General features: G+C 44.7%; 1 protein-coding gene across 4 annotated transcripts in view; it reads left to right on the top strand.

The window, feature by feature from the left end:
• RNF43 (ring finger protein 43) overlaps positions 1-22,574 on the top strand; it is a 63,793-nt gene that overhangs the window by 29,503 nt on the left and 11,716 nt on the right. For all 4 annotated transcript variants that reach the window (XM_035299714.3, XM_078372811.1, XM_078372812.1 and 1 more), the window contains one exon: positions 16,623-16,745. In XM_035299714.3, the coding sequence (XP_035155605.1) occupies positions 16,623-16,745 (123 nt within the window). The remainder of the gene's footprint in view (positions 1-16,622; positions 16,746-22,574) is intronic.

A 22,574-nucleotide genomic window follows, 5' to 3' on the forward strand; every position in this document is an offset into this window, starting at 1 on the left:
AGGAAAGTGCCTGAAGCATAGTCACTGTGTCAACAGAAATATCAGATAAGGTGGTTTTTATGGAGGGGGTGTGTGTGGTCGGGGGAAGAGTTGATGCACCTGTGGTTGGTGATTAAGAAACTTGGTGCCACATTATATGGCACTATGAAGCCACCTTATGTCCCAGCCACTCCATGGTGGCTGATGTAATATAATTACCCATTTGCTAACCAGGCCAAGAGGAAATGTATTGGATAAAAGCCAGAGTAAGATCGTTATATCTTAGCTGAGCCATTCAGACTATTCAGAACTTTTTGGATCTCCTTTTGTTTCCAGTGAGGGCCTTGTAGTTGTTAATCTAATAGTAGTTGATTTTTATAGGTGTCTTGTACTTTGGTTTTTTTGTTTTGTTTTGTTTATTTGTTTTTTGGAGACAGAGTCTTGCCCTGTCACCCAGGCTGGAGTGCAGTGGTGCATGATCTTGGATCACTGCAACCTCCACCTCCCAGGTTCAAGAGACTCTCCTGATCTCCTGCCTCAGCCTCCCAAGTACCTGGGATTACAGGTGCCCGCCATCATGCCTGGCTAATTTTTGTATTTTTAGTAGAGATGGGATTTCACCATGTTGGCCAGGCTGGTCTGAAACTCCTGACTTCAAGTGATCTGCCTGCCTTGGCCTCCCAAAATGCTGGGATTATAGGCATGAGCCACCATGCCCAGCCAGGTGTCATGCACTTTGATGTACCCATTCCTAAGACAACTGTGTTCTCATGTAAATGTATTCAGATGAGTTCCCATGGCTCGCACAAGCTGCCAAATTATGGTATCTCCTCAAGCAGGAACAGGGTACAGACAATTCCATTTGGCTGAACTAGGACTGGACTTAACCCCAGACTGACTCAGCTTCTCTGTTAACATTGTTTGAAATTCTGATATCCCTCCAGAGGTTGTTTATAAAGAGTGCTTAGTGTGAAGTAAGAACCACAAAGAAATGGAGCAAAATGGACCTGAGAGACCAAAACCTCTCATTTTCAATATTAATTTAGCACACATTTATTGATTACCTTTTATGTTAGAGCATTGTGCTATGTGGGATTATAAAGAAACCCCTGCCCTCAATTTAGTAAGTAAGAGTATAGGCCAGGCATGGTGGCTCACACCTGTAATCTCAGCACTTTGGGAGGGCAAGGCAGGAAGATCACTTGAGGCCAGAAGTTTGAGACCAGTCTGGTCAACATAACAAGACTCTACCTCTATTTATTAAAAAAAGAAAATATGAAGCAGAGGGTGACAATTACCATACATAGATACAAACAGGATGTTTGGGGCATTTCAGATGAAGAGGAAGAGATTGTTCGTGGAAGAGGTAAGCAGATGAACTTGCCCTTGAAGGGCATACAGGATTTTAATAAGCCACAGAACAGGAATAATAGGTATTCCAAAAGAATGTGAGAGAATAGTGAGAAATTCAGTTTGATTTCACAAGTAGTATGGTGCATTGGGGAGGGGGTGGGGATGAAACTGAAAAGGTAGAGGAGAAGGGAAGGAGCACATACTTGTGAGTGATTACTATGTGCAGGAAGTCCTGGCACTTTAAATATGTTACTTCATTTTATCTCTGCAATGATCTTCTTGGATGGTGTTTTTTGTTGTTGTTGTTTGTTTTTAGAGACAGGGTCTTGCACAGGCTGGAGTGCAGTGGCACAGTCATAGATCGCTGCAGCCTTGACCTCCTGAGTAGCTGGTACTACAGGCATGTGCCAGCATGCCCAGCTGATATTTTTTAAAATTTGTTGTAGAGATGGGGTCTTGCTATGTTTCCCAGGTTAGTCTTGAACTTCTGGCCTCAAGCAATTCACACATTTTGGCCTCCCAAAGTTCTGGGATTACAAGCATGAGCCACCATGCCCAGCCTCCATTTTTAAAAGGAGACTTAGAGAGGTTAGGTTACCCACAGCTTGTAAGTGATAGAGTTGAAAGGTAAAATCGACTTGAAATTTAATACCAAGTTGTCTGATTCCAGAGTCAGTACACAGCACTGAAGCCTTGATTTGATAGGCTATGGAGTTTGAATTTAATTCAGAAGACAGTGGACAGCCATTGATAGTATTTGAACAGGGCAATGATAGGATCAGCGCTATGTTTAGGAAGATTGTTCTTGAAATGATAGAGAGCTTTAGAATGGTGAGTGACTAAAGACTAGTTAGAAGTCTGTTGTAATGGTTCCAACTCCAGAGACATAGAAAAGGTAGGTATCCAAAGACTAGTGATGGCTTAGTCTTTGCAATTACTAGGAGGAGGAATCATAATGACTATGAGGTGCTCAGCCCAAGTCTCTAGGAAAATGATGGTGTCGCTAACTGATATACGTAAGTTAAAGCAGGTTATTGGCTTAGGGCAGAGTGCAGGGAGAATGTGATATTTAGGTTTGGTATATTTAAGTTTGAGGTATCAGTATGACTACAGAGAAATAATGTCTAACAAACATTTTGAAGTACAGAAGATTTGACTTCAGAAACCAATTTGGGAATTATAATTAAAGATACTGGAGTTAATAAAAACCTCAGAAGAGAGATAATAGAGATCAGAGAATACATCTTTAGGAAACATACATAAATGAGAGGGAGAAGAAAAGAAGAGGGAGAAGAAAAGAGGAAGAGGCAACAAATGAGGACAATCAGAGAAGTGGAAGAACTAGAACAGTATTATGTCATGAGCAACACGTGAAGAGTCAAACTGTAATCACTGGGTCAGAAGTAATTTAGGGCTATTTGTCTTGCTGTAGCCTCGATCCCTTTCTTAGGAAACAACTGACACCATTACGTTCAAACACATTCGTTTTTCTATTTCAACTCTGTTAGGGAGGAAATTCAGCAATCAGGAAAGAAAACTGTTTTCCTGTTAAAGATGTGTTTGGTGGTCACATTTTTCACTTAAGCTAGTGAGAGCTGTCAGCAAAATACAGTGCCATTTTGAAGTATTTCACTATGTCATTGGAGGTTTAGTTCCCAAGAAAGCTCTTGTAGTGTCCGTGCTTCTGCCCTTTTGCTCTGAGCTTCTTCCTGTGATTTGTCAAGTCTCCCTTCATTAGATTTAGAACCTGAAGTTGATGCCCAGAACTCAGGTCCCAAGCCCAATATGCATTGCATTGTCTCTTCAAGACTTAGTTACCTAATTTGCAAAATGGATGGTACTAATAAAGGGAGAATAAAATAGCTAATGAAGGATGATAAAGCACTTTGCTAATATAAAATGCAACATCAAAGCTGAATAATAATCTTAATTTAGGGTGAAGGGTTCCATTAGCAGAGTAAAAATAAAAAGGACAAAGTGTAGTGTTGCTTTGTACCTTGATAACAGTATATAAATCAAAAGTGCTGCTGTTGATCTTCATTGCCCTGTGAACTCTCAACCCAGGAATTTGGCTCCCCTCCCTAACTGTCTAAGTACTTCCCTTGCCCACTCAGTCTGTTGATGGCACCTCCCTGAATCTCCTGACAAATACAAACAGGAAATTCTCTTCAGCAGAGCCAGCTTGCTAACTGTGAAGATTCCTTTTCCATTTATCAGCACTTAGATTATCTTTTTGTGTCTCTTACTATTTGTGCCTAGCAAGAAAAAGAGGTTTGAACAATTAAGAGGTAACAAAGAGCTCATAGTTCACAAAGAGCAAGTCAAGGGATGTCTGGAATATTTGAACATACAACTGCCTTTAGCGTGAGGTGGCCTACATGCATTCTCAGGGTCAGAGTAGGCTGGAGAGCTGATCAAGCTGCCAGGAAGCTGAAGCAAAGGCAGGGTGGTGGAATCAAATGTTTCTTCAACTGAAGTCTTTAAAACTTGGGCTTCAGCCAGCCACAGTAACTCACACCTCAAATCCCAGCACTTTAGGAGGTTGAGGCGCGTGGATCACTTGAGGTCAGGAGTTCAAGACCAGCCTGACCAACATGGTGAAACCCCATCTCTACTAAAAATACAAAAATTAGCTGGGCATGGTGGTGAGTGCCTGCATACCCATCTCCCAGCTACTAAGGAGGCTGAGGCAGGAGAATCGCTTGAATGTGGGAGGCAGAGATTGCAGTGAGCTGAGATCACGCCATTGCACTCCAGCATGGGCAACAAAAACTCTGTCTCAAAACAAAAAAACTTGGTCTTCAGCTGGGTGCAGTGACTCATGCCTGTAGTCCCAGCCCTTTGGGAAGCTGTGGCAGGAGGATCACTTGAGGCCAGAATTTTGAGACCAGCCTGAGCAAGATAGGGAGACCCTGTCTCTACCAAAAACAGAAATCTAAAAAATTAGCCAGGATTGGCGGTGTGCTCCTGTAGTCTCAGCCACTCGTGGGGCTGAGATGTGATCCTCCTGGGATTGGGGCTGGGAGGTCCAGGCTGCAGTGAGCCATGATTACACCACCACACTCCAGCATGGGTGACAGAGTGAGATCCTGTCTCAAAAACAAAGAAAAACAAAAAACTTGGGCTTCAGATACATCCCCTTTTCAAGGAATAAAGGATGGAGAAAAAAATGTAATTTGTCTTTCATCCCACCAAAGGTAAGAAAAATCCACTCAGAAAAACTATGGAATATTATTGGGAGTGAACTGACTCTAAGTTTTCCCAGAACTTTTCTGAGCAGATCTCTGGGCTGAGTCCTCATAAAATTTTGGTAGGGACTGAAGTTCATTGCAGACAGCTGACACTATGGCCTGAAGCCAGTGGAGAACAAGAGTTTCTCTCTGTCAATAATGCAGGGATTTTTTAAAAAAAATTGTTTGTAATAGTCTCTAAATGGCTTCTCTCAAAAAATAACTTCTCATTAAATTTGGGAGAGAGACTGAAGGGCCCAAAATGACAAGAGAGTACTTATAAAGCAATACAGCAAGAGCAAAGTCGTCCACCCATTCATTCCACATTCCCCCAGTCTTTACGTGCTGTGCTCTGTGTATTCCCATGCCCTGTATGTTGTTTGATGAATGGCGTTAAGACCCTGTGCATTGAGCATGTGTATACACTGCTGTAGCCTACAGTCAGGTGTTACTCGCCTGAGAACAGGATTCATTCCTCTGGGGTGGGAGGCTGTTGCTTTCATCCCCATTCAGGGTTATGCATAACTCAGCAGCACATTGATATTGAGAGGAGACAATAGAAGAGTAACAGGCTGCGTTATTCAACAGGAAGATTCTCTGAAAAGAAGTGAGTTTTTTTCAGGGTTGTGGAGGAGATCTGGGCATGATAGTGAAAAGGAAAAAAGAGAACTCTGCCTTGTGATGAAGTCAAGATATGCTAAAGATGACTTTGAAACTGAAACTTACAGGGAGTATACAGAAAGTTTCTGAAGAGAAAGCAGAACTCTGAAAATAATCATATCCTGATAAAATGACAAGGCAACCACCAGATTTATTTTACCTCACATCTGTTTATTAAAGCAGATGATTCAACATGCATTTTTCTTAGCATCTACTGTGTGCATGGCATTATATAAGTGATGAATAAGACCTAGTCCCTGACCTCAAGGAGCTCAGATTCTACTTTGCAGGGAGGAGGAAAGAACTAATGTTTTATTGAACTAAGAACCAGGCATTCTGCTGGAGGAAATAGGTAAGAGGGTGGGTCACAACAGAGCACTGACCCACAGTAAGAGGTAAGTGTCATTTAAGAATTTTGAATAAATGGCTTTAAGGGAACATATGAGGGAAAGTGTTTAATATTGGGGACTGAGGGCTGGTCAAAGGATTAGAGAAGGGCTAAATTTGGACTGGGATGGGGAGTCAAGGGTAAAAAGAAGTAGAGAGCTATAGGATTGGAGTTCTCAAGAGTCTTTGGCTCACAGAGGATAGAAGAGGTACCTTTTTTTTTTTTCTCTATAGAACCAAGAAAATAGGGAAATGTCCACGGGAAGAGAAAAAATAAAGAATTTGGCAGATAACCAAACTATCTTCCCATGATACATTTTCTGTAAAAGACTTCTTAGGAGCTAAGAGTGTTTTTCTGTCTTCATTCTCTTTAATGCCTAGAATTCTGCCATAAAATGCTATTTATGTATCTTACTTTTTAGTTCCTAGGAGTGCAAGAGATGCTAATATTAGGAATTTCTAAAGTATTCAGAGGATGGAAATACCAGCCGGCAGCAATGCTGAGATATCCAGGCACCATTCATAGCGACCCAGTGAAATGCTGAGCCCCAAATGGCAATCCCTCTCAGGCTTTCCCAGAGCCATCTCACTTTTTCTTTTATCCCCTGCCTGGAAGGCTATGCTGTGGGTGGGAATAAAAATCCACTCTCCTGTTGCATCTAGGCAGCTGCCAGCTGTCTGTTTGCCTTGTTCTTTGCTGGCAAATCATTAAACAGTCCCCCCAAAGCAGGCCTCTTCCCTAGGGTCACCCCATGGACAGAGATTCAGAGCTGTGGTCAAAGGGCTGTCAGCAGGCAGGCTGGAGCCCTTGGGCTATCTCCAACACAAGCCCTTCCTGGCTGCTGCCTCTTCTGAACAGAAGCCTCCTTGGCCTAATGTCAACCCCCCAATGGCTTCTGAGGAGAGACTCTGGGCATCTGAGTTGGCTGGCGGTTTGAATAATTTTATTCTTTTCCTCCTGAAGTAATTTCTCAGTGCAACTACCCCCATGATGTCTTTATTGTTTCTTTATTGAAGCCCAGGCCCATCCTCCACATTTTTTCCACTTTGCAGTATAAATACAATATTGTGTGTTACTGCCCAGGAGCTGGGGACTGGGACCAGCCGAGCAAACTTCAGAGTTTCATCCCATCCCCACTTACATTGTGCCAATGCAAATCTGAGTGTAAGATTTCACTGAGCCAGTCCAGTTGGAGATAGTATCTGCCCTCAAAGGGCTTATAAGCTCCAGGGCTTGCAGGTTGTGGAAGACAGTAGAATGGAGCAAAGTTTGCAGGATACCTTAAAATCCCTATAGCCTCTGAGCAGGAGACTAAACCTAAAAGACCTGGAATATGTGTGAAGTAACCATGTTAATGAAGCTATTTCCCACTCTTGCAATGAAATCACCAAACTTAGCAATGCTCAAGTAGCTCTGCTGGTAGTCCAGATGGGCCTCTGGCATGTTTAAACAAATGATCTGGTTTCCGTAAGTTTCATTTCTTTGGTGTTTTTCACAGGGACTGTCTGGCTTTAGTCTTTGGCTTTTTGAGCATTGAAATCTTAACCTAAATAATTACTAAAAAATAAACACTATCTGCTTCTAGTAGGTTGTCAGATTCCTGCCATCTCTGGCATGAGTTTGGCTGAAACAGGAACAGCAAAATCATAAAGCAGACTGTATCAAGGCTGTTTGCAAGTAGCACATTGGGTTAGGTGTGAGAGTTCAGTTAACTACTTTGTTGTGGCAATAGTAAAGGCCATCTGTCAGAAGCACACTAGACAAAGCCTCTACAGACCCTTCTCCTGAACATGTGGGAATTAGGTATTACCCCTAGCAATACTTGCCATCTGTGTCAAGACCTCGGCCTTTCTGCAGAGGACTTCTTTGGATAAGACCTAGCTAAACAAGGGGCCTCAGTGGTACTCCCTAAAAGATGGAGGTCAGTGAGAGTGGCAAGATCTTTCCTGGGACAGTGGTCAGAACTCAGCTGACTTTCCAGGACTAATTAGTATGATTTTTGAATGGTTGAGCCCTGAGTTCCTCACCTAGTGGAGAAAAGGAGTCCAGAACACCTGACTGGGTTATCTTTTGAGGTCTTGATCTTCATAGGCCTCAGAACTTGGTCTTCTATTTCATGGCCTTGCTTCTAAAGATCCCTGATGTAACTAAAATGATATTTGATGGGCTCCCTCTTCTTTGCTCCTAACTTCATGAGTAACTTCCTAGTGCCTTTGTAGTTGGAGGTCATTCTGACTGAGTCAGGACAAACCCTGTTTCTGTGTGAGAATATAACGGTATAAAAGCTCTACTTCTTGGGTGGCTGGGATTTTTTTTGCCTCCTCTCTGACTACTGCCCAAAAGGCTTTGGCTCATGCCTGTAATCCCATTACTTTGGGAGGCTGAGGTGGGCGGATCATGAGGTCAGGAGTTTGAGACCAGCTTGGCCAACATGGTGAAACCTTGTCTCTACTAAAAATACAAAAATTAGCCAGGCATGGTGTCAGGTGCCTGTAATTCCAGCTACTCGGGAGGCTGAGGCAGAAGAATCGATTGAGCCCGGAAGGCAGAGGTTGCAGTGAGCTGAGATCATGTCATTGCACTCTAGCCTAAATGACAGAGTGAAACTCTGTCTCAAAAAAAAAAAAACAAACAAACAAACATAAAAACCTTTCTTCTCTGATATCACTTTATTTCAAAAGCAGCTCAGATAATTAGCTCTTCTTCTACTTACCTTCTTCCACTTGCTTATGAGTGCACTTATGACCTGTGAATCGCCATACAAAGATGCCAGGCAGAGTGTGGGATCAGGAAAATGGGGGCCATTTTCATGTAAAAAAGTCCAGTGGCATCATGGAGCACCAGCACAGTCTAAGATGAGGACAGGTGGATTTAGAAATTGAAGAATGGCATCTGTAACATGGGGTGAGGGAGTGAGGAAAATGGCCATCTGGCTGAATGACCATTATTTGAGTCTGAGCTTCTCTGACCTCTAATTTCAGGACACACCTTTTTCATCCTAAAGCAACAGGGACTTTTCACTGGGAAAGTGTCTCTGAGCAGCGTCTGGGTCTGGCTGCCTTTGTTGTGTCTAGGAGAGGAGATGAGATAAACCTGGAGGAGAGGAAGGAAGCCGAGGCTAGTAGGCAGAGCGCAGAGAACAGATCCTGCTTCTGTCTTGTTAAGAATGATTCAAGTTTGAAAATTCTATAAATGGGGACTCTGAAGCTTTCCACCATGATCCCAGACATTTATTACAGTATTCATCTAATGTTTATCATGCACAGAACACCATCCCAGGGTGCATACCTGGAGGCACTGTGACGGAGTAGACGGGGACTGGGGACCTCAACCTCCTTTAACTAGGTGTTAACTAGCTTAACTAACTTTAACTAGGTGGGCAATCTGTAACTTGAGTCTTGCTTTCTTCATCTGTAAAAGGCAAATTTTCAAAGTCCATTATGGGTGTAAACCAGGCTAAACTGTTAGTAATTCACTTCTCTTTTATAAACTACATGGCAACTGGATTCAAATCAAGTTTTATTCTTTCTTTCACCAAACGCTAAGGGCCTATGATATGCAGAGCCCCAAACTGGAGTTTCAGTGAGCTCAGTTTTTCCCTCATATTTTGCCACCGTGCTTCCTATTAGATTCTGGAATATCATTTCACTTCTATCTTGTCAGATTTCTTGCTCACCAGCACCCCCTGTACCCCGAGGCAGGTTTCCTGAATCAAGTGAGAAATCATGGAGGCTTCTTCATCCATCCCCTGCTAGTGTCCACTACCATCAGATGGCCCAAGGTTATGCTTCTCTCTCCCCACCAACATTATTTTGTTTTGTAGCTTAAAAAATTACACGATGAAGCAGGAATACACCTTGCTGGTAAAATAGATTTTAAAAAGTAGACAGCACACCTGTAATCCCAGCACTTTGGGAGACTGAGGGGGTGGATCACTTGAGCCCAGGAGTTCAAGGCCATGGGCAATATGTTGAAACCTTGTCTCTTAGCCAGCTGGTGAGGCACACCTGTAGTCCCAGCACTTTGGGAGGCTGAGGCAGGAGGATTGCTTGAGCACAGGAGGTTGAGGCTGCAGTGAGCTGAGACTGTGCCACCACACTCCAGCCTGGGTGACAGAGCAAGACTATGTCTCAAAAATAAAATAAACTCCTCTTGACAATTCCCCAGCCTCCTAACTTGATACATGGAAACTCAGTTACCCAAAGAGATAGTGACAAGTTTATGTAAGGTTTCAAAAGAGGTCTTGAGATTCCCAAATCTAAGCCTGAACGATCGCCATTAGGATCTAACCTGTAGATGTGAGCTTCATTCACATTGGCAAGGTGACCAAGCTGGGCCTCAGTGGCAGGGCTATTCTGGTCCCAGGATCTGGAAGCAGCAACTTCAGGCTAATCTATTTTCTTTCCCACCCCCCTATCTGCAGAAGCTTTACTTTGTGATGCCGGTGTGTCCTCCTACCTGAGATAAAAGTTCAGGTAATGGAGGTTGCGCAGGAAAGGGTGATTGTAAAATCTGAAAAGAGGAAATGGGGAGAAGGATGCCTTTTATGTCTGGCCAATGTTCCTGTTTACAAAGGCAAAATTGTAGCAAGCAGTAAAGTTACCTGTCCAAGGCCTGGGTGAATGTCTGTACATGGAATCAGAGAACTAAGAGATGATTGCAGCAGAGGTGGGGGATGGAGAGTGCCTGGAAAACAGGAGACAGTGAAGAATTGCTTGCAGAAGGACACACCAAAGGGGAGGAGATGCCATGGATAAGGGAAGACCAGCATTAAGTTCCAGGCTCAGTTGAGCCCTGGAATGCCCTTTGTAAGGAGGTAATAAGATCACATGGCTTCCTTCATGAGAAGGAGGCAGACTGAGAACTGGAAGAGCTTGTTCAGTGGGGTTTGGAAGGCTGAGAACAAAAAGGAAGTGACTGGATAATGAGCTGCCCTAGACTGTACCTTGCAGAACACTAGCATTTAGAGGCACTGTTGATTCCCAAAGAAGGAGGAGGTTAGAAAGGGCATTATTTCTTCCAGGAATAAGAAGGGACTTTATTATTACAGATGCAGTAATAAAAACAGCTGCCATTAAGTGAGCACTTACTAAGTGTCAGGCTCTGTGCTAGGCACTTATAACCATTATCTCCAGTCTCCACGGAAGCATTTTTGTTTCCATTCCAAAGATGAGCAATATAAGGCTCAGAAAGGTTAAGTAACATGCCCAAGGTCACACAGGTAAATGATGGGGTCAGAATTTGAACCCTAGGTCTGTCTTGGGAGGGAGGGGGGAACATCAGAACAAATAAGGAGGACAGAGGGAGAATAGACTCAGGAACATGAAATACAACATATACCAACAAAGGACAGACAGTTCTCATATCTTTACACAGGGGTGTAAAATATATATGCAAAGCTGAATTCTGAGTCACAATGACCTGACTCGTGCTTGAAAGCAAGTGCCTCTTAATTTGCCCCTCATGGTAGCCTAAGGGACTAGGGGCATTCTAACTCCTGGCCTTTGAGAAAGTCAGACTACCAAACCTCAACCTCACCAAGTTTCTCGGAGCCCTCCACAACCACACCCTTCTCAAATCAGGCAAGCTCATTTCTCCTGATCCTCACTTGGTGTCATTGAGGGGACAGGTGGCCTAGTATAGAAATCACATTTACATCTTCATGATTAGGAGACCTTGGATTCCAAGGAGACAGATGTATTTGCATCTGTTTTCTCAAGAGCCCTCCTCCTGGCTGAAAATTCCCTGGAGCTTCCTGTGTTATATCCAAGGAATGCTGATGCTGCCTTGCTAGGTACTGAACTGAGTTCTAGTTCAAAAGGCAATTTTTTGTTTTCAATTTGAGAATACTTGAAAAGCTCGCATTGTAAAAGAGTCAAACCATACAAAAGTATTATGAGTGTGGTTGTCATGCCACAGATATGATTGTACTAGAAAGATCATGTTACTTTATCTTTTTTAATCAAATCTAACCTCAAGGTCCTGTCCCATTAGGGGCATAGATATTTGTTTTCAAGGGCACTTCTCCTCACAGAGTAGCACAAAAGTCCCAGGGTTTTATGAAAACTAAGATATCTAAGGGACCCCTCTGACATGTGTCCATGCTGGCCACCACAGATACGTTCCTTGTCCAAGCACAGGCATTCCCTTGAAATCCACTCAGGTACATCATCTCTCCAAGGGGCCAGCCTCCTGGGTCTAGTGCTCTGTCCTTCTTCAGGGACCCACCCCTTCTGGGGCACAGGCTGCAGCTTCCCACTACTCAGCACAGCTCCACACCCCTCCTTCTTGCCCTCCCGATTATGAGACTTTGACTCCTCCCCTCACCCCATGCGCTTCTGCCTTTGGGACACTCACACTTCCACAGTGAATTCAGTTGTTCTGCAAAAGCCAGGAAGGGAGGTCTTTGAACAACATTGGCTTTTGGCAAATGCCCCTGAAGCAAGGAAATAGAAGGTGAAGCCATCTTCTTGGAAGGGAAGGAGGGAAAAGACACAAAACAAAATATAAATAGCTGTCATTCTTTTTTATTCTTCTATAACAGCAAAAAACAAACAACAAACAAAACCCTCAAATCTCATGTGTTATCTTGTGATGGAAGTATTCAAAGAAAAACACCAAAGTGCCTCTTTACTACCCCTCTCTAATTCCTCTCCCAGAGCAATCATGATCAGGATTTTGGTGTGTTCTGTCTTGTCTTCATAGTTAACTATCATCAATTATCTGGTTGTACACTTTCAATATTTAATCAACAAATATTGATTGAGGGCCCACAAAGTAACAGGCATTGAGGCTAGACTCAGTCATCATCTGGGGAAAAGAGGGAAGTGAGCGGACAATTACAATACAGTGGGGTAAGTGTATGATTAGGGAAATGCAGACAGAGCAGCAAGTGCCAAAGGTGTTTAGGGAAATGAAGCAAGTTATTGTTTCTGGAGCATAGGTCGCAAGGCAGGAAGAGATATGGGAAGGGAATGTTACTCCATGAGGCAGGGCCCAGATCAGGCAGTGCCTTTTAGCTGTGTTGAAGAGTACAGACTTTGTTTCAGGAGCTATGGGGAGCCTTGTTTTAAGTAGAAGAGTAACATGCTCAAGTTAGCATTTTAGACCACTTTGGCTGCAATATAGAGAACTGAATGGGATGAAGTAATCCCAGGTAGTAGGTTATGTCAGTAAATAGGGTTGGCAGTGATGGTGGCCTGTGTTAGAATAGCGATAGTGAGAATGGAAGAAAGAATAAAATAAGACGAATATTTAGGAGGTAGAATTGTTAGAATCTGGTGATTGGGTATTAGTGGTTGGAGTGGGGGTGAAGGAGATGGAGGCCAGGAGGACAACATCTGGCTTGGGTAATGGATGGATGGTGGTTCCAATCCCTGAGACAGCAAACACTGGAGGAGCAGTTTGGGGGATAGAATGATTTCAGTCTTGGACATGCCAAGTTTGAGGTGTTCCATTTAAGACGATTAAGGTAGAAACTTCCAGGGGGCTGTTAGACATAAGGGTCTGGAGCTCAAAAGAAGACTAAATTGAACATGTGTAATCACTGACCTCTGTGTGGACACCATGGCCATGGGATTGGCTGCGGTCACTCAGAGAAGGCATCAAGAGTGAAAAGAGAAGAAGGCCTAAGACAGAATCCCAGGGATTACCACCAACACTTTAGGGGCTTGTATTTGGGCCCTTATGCTTTAGTAAGATAAATTTTCTTAGTAATGAGTTGAGGGAAGGTCCTATGTTTTCAAAATAAAATGTAAATTGTTCTTAATTTTTTAAAACCTTATCCTGTTACTACTTTCCATTTTTTCCCTAATCTCTGCCACTTACTAGCTGTGTAATCTTGGGCATGTTATTTAACCTTTTAGTGGCTCAGTTTTCTCATCTTTAAAATGGGGACAATAACAATTTCTACCTGACAGTGTTGTTAGGAGGATGAAAAGAGTTAATGTGCAAAAGTGCATAGAACCATCACTGGCCCACAGTATTTACCCAAATAAACATAAACTGTGCCGTCCTCATCCTATCATTAGCATGGAGATGGAGGGTTAATGCTGTGTTCATTTGAAGCTCCATGGCTCTGACGATGGAGTCAGACAGAGTTGAGTTCAAATCTTGTGTGACCTTGATTTCTCTCAGCCTCAAGCTTCTCTTTAAGTGGCTATTATAAAGGTAGTAGGGAGATGGAGATGGTTAATGGGTAAAAAAAAAAAAAAAAAATAGTTAGAATGAATGAAAAAGACCTAGTATTTGATAGTACAACAGGAAGACTATAGTCAGCAATAATTTTATTTTAAGTTTAAAAATAACTAAAAGAGTATAATTGAGTTTTTTGTAATACGAAGGAGTAATGCTTGAGGGGATGGATACACCATTCTCCATGCTGTGATTATTATGCATTGCATGCCTGTATCAAAACATCTCATGTATCCCATAAATATGTACACCGAAATGTGCTCATAAAAATATATAATTATTATTTAAAATGGCTATGATAACACCTACCTTATAGTGAAATAATGTCTAAAAGCCCTGTCACATAGGAGGCCTTTCCTGATGGTTAATTTCCTTCCATTCCTTCTTCACAGTTGTTAATTCAGAACCAGGCAAGTTTGGTAACTGACGCCAGGTTTTTTTTTCCTTTCCACTTTGTTAGAGGTCCTACAATGCAGCACTGTGCTGTAGATGCTGGTTCCCTGTTAAAACCTGGGGAAGGGCGCTGGTTACATATCTGCAGACACTCTGTAGGAACTTCTCTGTAATGACTTTCCCCTCTCCCAGGTGACCCTCTGGTCAGTGAGCAGCATCTCAGAGTCATCAGGAAAAGGCTGGACCCTGTGGGGAGGGTGGAGAAGCAAGCAGAGCAGAGCCTTCTGTGGCTGCGATTTGTCCTTCCTCAGGCAAGGCCTCCATCTTCTGCTCTGGTGGAGCAGCTGCCTTCGGACACCCCACCACACCAGACTCTCCTCCACAGTCTTCAGAGAAATTGGTCTCCAGTGCAAATCTGTGGTCCTTGCTCTGTGGTCTGACTCTTGCGGATCCTTCCAGCCTCCCTTCCATGCCAGCCTCCCTTTCCTGCCAGCCTTGGAGGCAGGATCCTGTCCTGCCTTCCCTTTCATCCCAGACCTTACCACCCACAGTCTTCCTCAGTTTTGTGCCAGGCCTCTGTTCCTTGGTGCTGTGACTTCCTCTGCCAGGAATGTGCCTCCTCAACCCCGCTCCCTTTCGTTGGTCCCTGGGGTGAACACATACCTAGTTAGCCTTCAAGGAAGCTCTCCAGCCACCTCTTGTGAAAACTGCTCTGCTTCCCATACGTATTGTCAGCCGCCCCTCTTTGTGCCCTCCCATAGGCCCTTGCATTGTAACATCACACTACAGTGTATTTGCATGCTTGTCCTTTGAGCTACTTTAAGGCAAGAAGCCTCTCTTACTCATCATTAACTCCTCACTGCATTGGACTGAGCCTGACACCAAGGGGGCCTTCTTTGTTGGCAGAACAAAGAAATGAATGGATGCATGGACAGATGGAGACACTAATGGAGCTTGTTGAGACAGGGCCTATAGCTGCACTGCCGTGAGAACAACTTCATCCTCATGCCCCAGCCTTTTTCTGGGGATAGGGGCACATAATAACCTTTCTCCCACACTAAACCTTGCTCACTACCAGACTAGTAAGCCTTAAACTCTGGAAGCAAGAATGGAACTCCCTCCTATCTCAGCACCCTCTGCCCAGAGATTTTGATGCAAGGCAAGGGACTGCATATTTATTGAGAACCTACTATGTTCAAGGCACCGCAGTGATACAGTGATAGGAAATAGCCTGAAAGTGCTTCCAGAAACTGTGCTTTTAAATCCATCATTGACATTATCTTCATAAACATCTTTATAAATTCAAGATTCTCTCTGGGTCCTCTGATGGTTCTTTCTGAAAGTCCTTCAGACTTCAACAGTAGTAGAGGGGGAAGTGTGGGCACCTCTCCAATAAGACATCTCTTCCTTGCCAGGATACATGGGGTTTCTACTACATAGGAGCCCCTGGCCCATAGGATTATTCAGGGCCAAATAAATCATGCTTTGTTCTCATCGTACTCTGACATTTTATTTAAGGAAAATTAGATTCAAATGGGTGTACAAATCACCATGAATGAGAAGACAGTTAGAATAAGGTGGTCTCATCACTTTGATGAGGAGACCCTCAGATTTCTGTCAGCACATTCCCCTTTATTCATTGTTCAGCACCAGCTGGGCTCAGAGGCACAAGGTCTTGGACAGGACCTGCCATATCCTCAGAGCAGATGGGCTGAGCTGGCTCCACCTCCACGGCTTCATTTCTGGGACCAGGGTGAGCTGTCAAGTCTTATGTTTTAGCCAAGCCTCATTGGAAGATAGTCTCACCTGGCACCATACTTGATCCCAGGATGGGCACAGGGCAGAAGCAAAAAAAGGGCAACTGAGAAGCAAGGCAGCACCAAGTGAAAAGACCCAGCCTCCTGAGAAATGGGAATCTACAAGGCAACAGCTGCCCGGGGGCATCCCAAGGAGGCAGCAGGCACCAGCAGCACCCAGCACTGCCCGTGGGGATTCTGAAAGCACTGATATGGGCACACATGGATATTTTCTTAGCCTGGGGCTTGGGGAACAGGTAGGAGGATCAGGAGGTAGAAAGGCTGGGGCCAGGAGAGGAGCCCTCTGCATCTGGCCAGTTTAGGTAAGTAGGATTGTTGGAGTTGAAGGCTGTTAGAGTTGCTTTGCAGCAAGCTCTTCATTTAGGCCCCCTCTAGGACACCCTCTCCCTCCCATCTGCCTCCACTACCTGTGTCCTTGGCTCCAGCATCACTGAAATGACAAACAGTAGTCACTAGCTTACTCTGAGACAATCCAATCATAAGGCCTACTCTTTTGTGGCACCAAGAGACCTGCCTATTACCTCTCTAGAACAACATAGAGGTGCTTGGTTCTCACAGCTCACTCCTGCTGCCTAAAGCCTCCCTAACCCAAGTCTGTCTCTTCTGCAGTCCCACCCCCTGTACCTGTGCAATGCCAGTGATGATGACAATCTGGAGCCTGGATTCATCAGCATCGTCAAGCTGGAGAGTCCCCAACGGGCCCCCCGCCCCTGCCTGTCACTGGCCAGCAAGGTAGGCTCACACTTTACCCTACACACACCTGGAACTTCACCCAGCTCTGGGCTGTGAGAAGACCCTGTGCTCTCTTGTCCCTATGTTTCCTAAGAGTGATGTACCTGATTCCCTCAAGTTTCCCTAACCCATGACTGGTCTGAGAGAAGTGTAAATTCACACCTCTGTTCTTCCTCCTCCAACTAGCACCAGCAGGACTTTTTGACCTTCATCCCGGCATGTTTCCCATTCCACTTCCTTGCCATCACTTGGGAGTTCCTGAGTCCCTTCTCCTGCTCAGCAAAGAAGGGGTCAAGTGAAGGGATTTTTCCATCTCTTAGAAATATACATTGGGCCAGGCACGGTGGCTCATGCCTGTAATCCCTGCATTTTGGCAAGCCGAGGTGGGTGTCTCACAAGTCAAGAGATGGAGACCATCCTGGCCAACATGGTGAAACCCTGTCTCTACTAAAAATACAAAAATTAGCTGGGCATGGTGGTGTGTGCCTGTAGTCCCAGCTATTCAGGAGGCTGAGGCAGGAGAATCGCTTGAACCCAGGAGGTGGAGGTTGCAATGAGCCAAGATTCCACCACTGCACTCCAGCCTGGTGACAGAGTGAGACTCCATCTCAAAAAAAAAAAAAAAAGAAAAAGAAAAGAAATATACACTGAGCATTATGCAAGAACAGCAGAAATAGAAACCATTGCCCTACCCTTAGAAAGTTCACACTTTTCCCTTGAGTTTGCAAACTAGTGGCTTACAAACTAGTTTCCAAGCTTGTAAGCTGGGTTTGGCTTGCAGACACGTTGTATTTAACCCTCACAGTGACTTTTCAATGTGTAAATTAATTGCCACATTTAAAAATTAAAAATGTTTATATAAAAACTCAGATTTTCAGCTTCTCTAGAAGAAAGCTGCAAAGCACATGGCTACAGGCCATGGTTGGTGGGAGCTGGGCTGGGGCTGCCCCCTTTCCATAGCTGTGGGCCTCTTTTTTGCTTTGCTCCACCCTGGCCTGCTACCTCACAGGGCCTCTGGACCTTTGCCTGTGACTCCTGCTTTTTTTTTTTTTTTTCCTTGAGACAGAGTTTCGCTCTTGTTACCCAGGCTGGAGTGCAATGGTGCGATCTCGGCTCACCGCAACCTCTGCCTCCTGGGTTCAGGCAATTCTCCTGCCTCACCCTCCCGAGTAGCTGGGATTATAGGCACGCGCCACCATGCCCAGCTAATTTTTTGTATTTTTAGTAGAGACGGGGTTTCACCATGTTGACCAGGATGGTCTCGATCTCTCGACCTTGTGATCCACCCGTCTCGGCCTCCCAAAGTGCTGGGATTACAGGCTTGAGCCACCGCGCCCGGCCGACTCCTGCTTTAACTAACAATAGCAGTTACTGTTTTCTATGTGCTTACAATGTGCCACGTGGACATGAGACAGATTCTTTGTGTGTATTATTCACTTTTCAGGACAATCAGGAAAAGTAGGCATTATTATTCTCCATTTGACGTATGAAATAAGTGAAGATCAGAAAAATTAACTTGCCGGATGACACAATTAGGAAGGGGTGGAGCTGAGCTTTGAATCCAGTATTTTCTGTTTCTTAAAACTAGGCTTAATCTATCTGTGGCCTCCCTGCTAGCTGGAAAACTGAATGTGTATGTAGAGTATAGTTAGATTGTTTATGGCACACATGGGTATGCTCCCAAGGGTGGTAAGAGAGGAGAGTGACACTCCCAGCCTTTGTGCTAGCTTGCTGTCTCAGGGCCAGATCCCTTGTGGAACTCCTGGTCTTCTGGTCCTCCTGGGCGCAGGGAAACAGCCTGGGTTCTTTTTTTTTTTTTTTGGAGACAGAGTCTGGCTCTGTTGCCCAGGCTGGAGTGCAGTGACGTGATTTTGGCTTACTGCAACCTTTGCCTCCTGGGTTCAAGAAATTCTCCTGCCTCAGCCACCCAAGTAGCTGGAACTACAGGCACATGCTGCCACACCCAGCTAATTTTTTGTATTTTAGTAGAGATGGGGTTTCACCATGTTGCCCAGGCTGGTATGGAACTCCTGAGCTCAGGCAATCCACCCGCCTTGGCCTCCCAAAGTGCTGGGATTACAGGCGTGAACCACTGTGCCTGGCCCAGCCTGAATTCTTACCTCATCCTATGGCAGGCAGGGATGTGGGCAGGATTCTGAATGTGGGTGAAGATACTCACCTGGCCTGGCCATGCTGACAAGGAAGTGGACTCCAGAGGCGGTGGGAAGCAGGGGATCAGGACGCACTTGGAGGAGCTGGGGAGTGTGGTATCTCTGCAAGGCTGAGCCTTCGTGGCAGCAGAGTTGTTAGGCTGCAGCTGCCTGCCCTACTTCTGGATGTTTCATTTCCTTTACTTTATAATATATGGGCAAATGTCATTCATTTATTCATTTGGTAAACAAGTTCCCAGTGCCTGTACTGCATTAGATAGTGAGTGAGTGTGTGTGTGTGCACGTGTGCGTGCACACGCATGTGAGAGAGAGAGAGATGGGGAAGAAGCATTCAGAGAAACTTTGCTGTTATTTTTTCCTCCTCCTCCTCCTTCTTCTCCTTCTCTTTACCTATTATAAAAGGAATTTATGTTTATCCTACATATTTTACAGAAAAGTGTAAGCTCTTAGAAACATCTAGAATTCTGCCATACAGAGTTTCTGCTCTTCTTTTGTTTGTTAATTTATTTATCTTTAGAGATGAAGTCTTACTCTGTCACCTAGACTACAGTGCAGTGGCATGATCTGGCTCACTGCAGCCTTGAACTCCTGGGCTCAAGTGATCCTCCCACCCCAGCCTCCTGGGACTAGAGGTGTGCACCACTATGCCCAGTTAATTTTTTTTTTCATATTTATTTTTTAGAGATGGAGTCTTGCTTTGTTGCCCAGGCTAGTCTCGACCTCCTGGGCTCAAGCGATCCTCTTGCCTCAGCCTCCCAGTGTACTGAGATTACAGGCATGAACCACTATGCCCAGCCAGATGTTCTTTTAAAACAATATGATTTCACAGTTCTGTGAACACTTGGCAAAGTGTAAGGATGCTTCCATGTAGTAGGTTTTCTTTCTGCCTTCTGGAGGCCCATATTCCTGTAGGAGAGATGAAACATGTATACAGCCACTGTGAAGTAAGGAACATATATATGGCCAGGGCCCTTTGAGGTACTTAACTTTGTTGGGCCTTTGTTTCCATCACCATAACATAGGACTTTTTTTTTCCTACCCCCATGATTATCATGAGGATGAAAATAATGTATGTCAAGTGATTCTCCTGCCTCAGCCTCCCGAGTAGCTGGACTACAGGTGCATGCCACCATGTTCAGCTAATTTTTGTATTTTTAGTAGAGATGGGGTTTTACCATGTTGGCCAGGATGGTCTCGATCTCCTGACCTCGTGATCCACCTGCCTTGGCCTCCCAATGTGCTGGGATTACAGGTGTGAGCCACTGCACCCGGCCAGTAATATGAGTCTTTGAGCTAATTCCAGTATTTCAGAAGTTCCACAGGCTTACCTCAAGTACTTGGTTTTGTTTTGGTTGGAATTCTATTAGTTAAACTGAATGTGTTAATACAAGTTATAGGAAAATCAATTGTAAGAAATAATTTAGTTTGGTAGAACATCTTTTTTTCTTTCTTTCTTTCTTTTCTTTTTTTTCTTTTTTTGAGACAGAGTCTTGCTCTGTCCCCCAGGCTGGAGTACAGTGGCTCAATCGTGGCTCCTTGTGATCTCTACCTCCCAGGTTCAAGCGATTCTCCTGCCTCAGCCTCCAGAGTAGCTAGGATTACCGTCATGCGCCACCACGCCTGGCTAATTTTTGTATTTTCAGTAGAGACAGTGTTTCACCATGTTGGCCAGGCTGGTCTCAATCTCCTGACCTCAAGTGATCTGCCTGCCTCAGCAGAGCTGCAGGGGATCAGTGGTTTCCTCCCAAAGTACTGGGATTGGATTACAGGCATGAGCCACTGCACCTAGCTGAACATCTGTTTTTCTTAAAATGTGACTCATGAGAGGTATAAGGGAAAGATGGGGTCTTAGGGGAGGAAAAGTTTGGAAACCATTGATACTCTGCAGCTCTGCTTTGGCTTTTCTTGATGGTGTCACTGGTGTTGTCACCAGTGACAGAGCTGGGGCTTTCAAGCCAGATAGCCCTGGTTTTGGAGCCCGGCTCCTCCACTGCCCCTCAGTGTGACCTGGACATTTTAGCTCACCTCTCTAAGCCTCTATTTCCTCATAGGGGAATAATGGAATTACATGTAGTTATGAGAATTTAATGAGACAGTACAGATGGAAGCTTTTAGCCCCATGGTGAGTACGTGGTAACCACTCAATAAATGATTGCAGTTATCATTATGGTCATCATCATGGGCATCATCATTCCATGCTTTTGTAGTTAACAAGGTTGGGTTTTTTCCCTTCCATTTGTTATCTCTCTTATTCTTTTCTGAAACCTTCACCATAACTCTTCTGGACGCTTCCATTCTTGTCACCACCCTGCTACCCTCTCCACCCTGCATCCAGTTGCCCAGATTGGTGTCTGTTTCTTTATTAGCAGCTCCACAGCCATCCTGGTGATAAGCCTTATCACCTCATGCCTGAACTAGTACAGTGGCTTTTGCCTGCTGGAAGGAGCTAGATCTGGAGAAAAGCGGATGGGTGCAAGCCCTGCCTCTCCTACCATGGTGGCCACTACCTGGTAGTAAAGAAAAGGCAGTCTGAAGGCTGAGGTAATGGGTGGAAATTCTGCCTCCACTGCTTCTCAGTTGGTGACCCTGGGCAAATTATTCAGGTGCTCTGAGCCTCAGTTTCCCAACTCATGGGGGCTGATGACTGTCTTACAGAGTTGTGAGGAATAAACGAAATCGCACGTGGAAAACACGTAGTATTAATAATAGTTGATAGAAGGGTCGGTGCCGTAGCTCATGCCTGTAATCCCAGCACTTTGGGAGGCCAAAGCAGGTGGATCTCGAAGTCAGGAGTTTGAGACCAGCCTGGCCAATATGGTAAAACCCTGTCTCTACTAAAAATAAAAAAACTAGCTGGGTATGGTGGTATGCACCTGTAGTCCTAGCTACTCAGAAGGCTGAGGCAGGAGAATCGCTTGAATGCGGGAGGCGGGGGTTGCAGTGAGCCAAGATCATGCCACTGCACTCCAGCGTGGTGATAGAGCTTAGCCAGGCCTGGTAGCATACACCTGTAATCCCAGCTGCTTGGGAGGCTGAGGCAGGAGAATATTTTGAACCTGAGAGGTGGAGATTGCCATCAGTCCAGATTGCACCACCATACTCCAGCCTGGGCAAGGAGTGAGACTCTGTCTCAAAAAAATTAATAAAAATAATAATAGTTGATATAATAATAACTAACACTGAAGCAACACGATGTGCCAGGCACTGTTTTAAATGCTTTGTGTGGATTCGTTTTTGTAGTCCTCATAACAACCCCATGGATTAGGTCCTCTTACTATCCCAGTTTACAGAAAAAGAAAATAGACCTAGAGTAGTGAAGTGACTTGCCCAAAGTCTCACAGCTAATTATATCAGAGCCAGGATTCAACTCTAGGTAGTCTGGGCCCTGGATCTCAAAAAAGGTTTATATTCCTGCTCCGTCCTTTCACCCTTAACTTTCAAGCCCAGAGGAATCCCACCTTTGCTACTGAATCTTTCCTTACCTGCCCAGCCAGCACAGTAGGAGCAGAAATCCCATGCCCTGGGGGCATGGCTTCAGCGGGTAGGGTGTCTGTGCATGCTTTCAATATCATCTTCTGCTAAGTCCAGGTTTCAGGGAGGTGCCTGGTGGGTAGAGGGGAGAGGCCAAGGGTCCTTCCTGCCCCACCCCTACCTCAAA

Source organism: Callithrix jacchus, chromosome 5, assembly GCF_049354715.1.
Source record: "Callithrix jacchus isolate 240 chromosome 5, calJac240_pri, whole genome shotgun sequence".
Classification (NCBI taxonomy): Eukaryota; Metazoa; Chordata; class Mammalia; order Primates; family Cebidae; genus Callithrix; species Callithrix jacchus.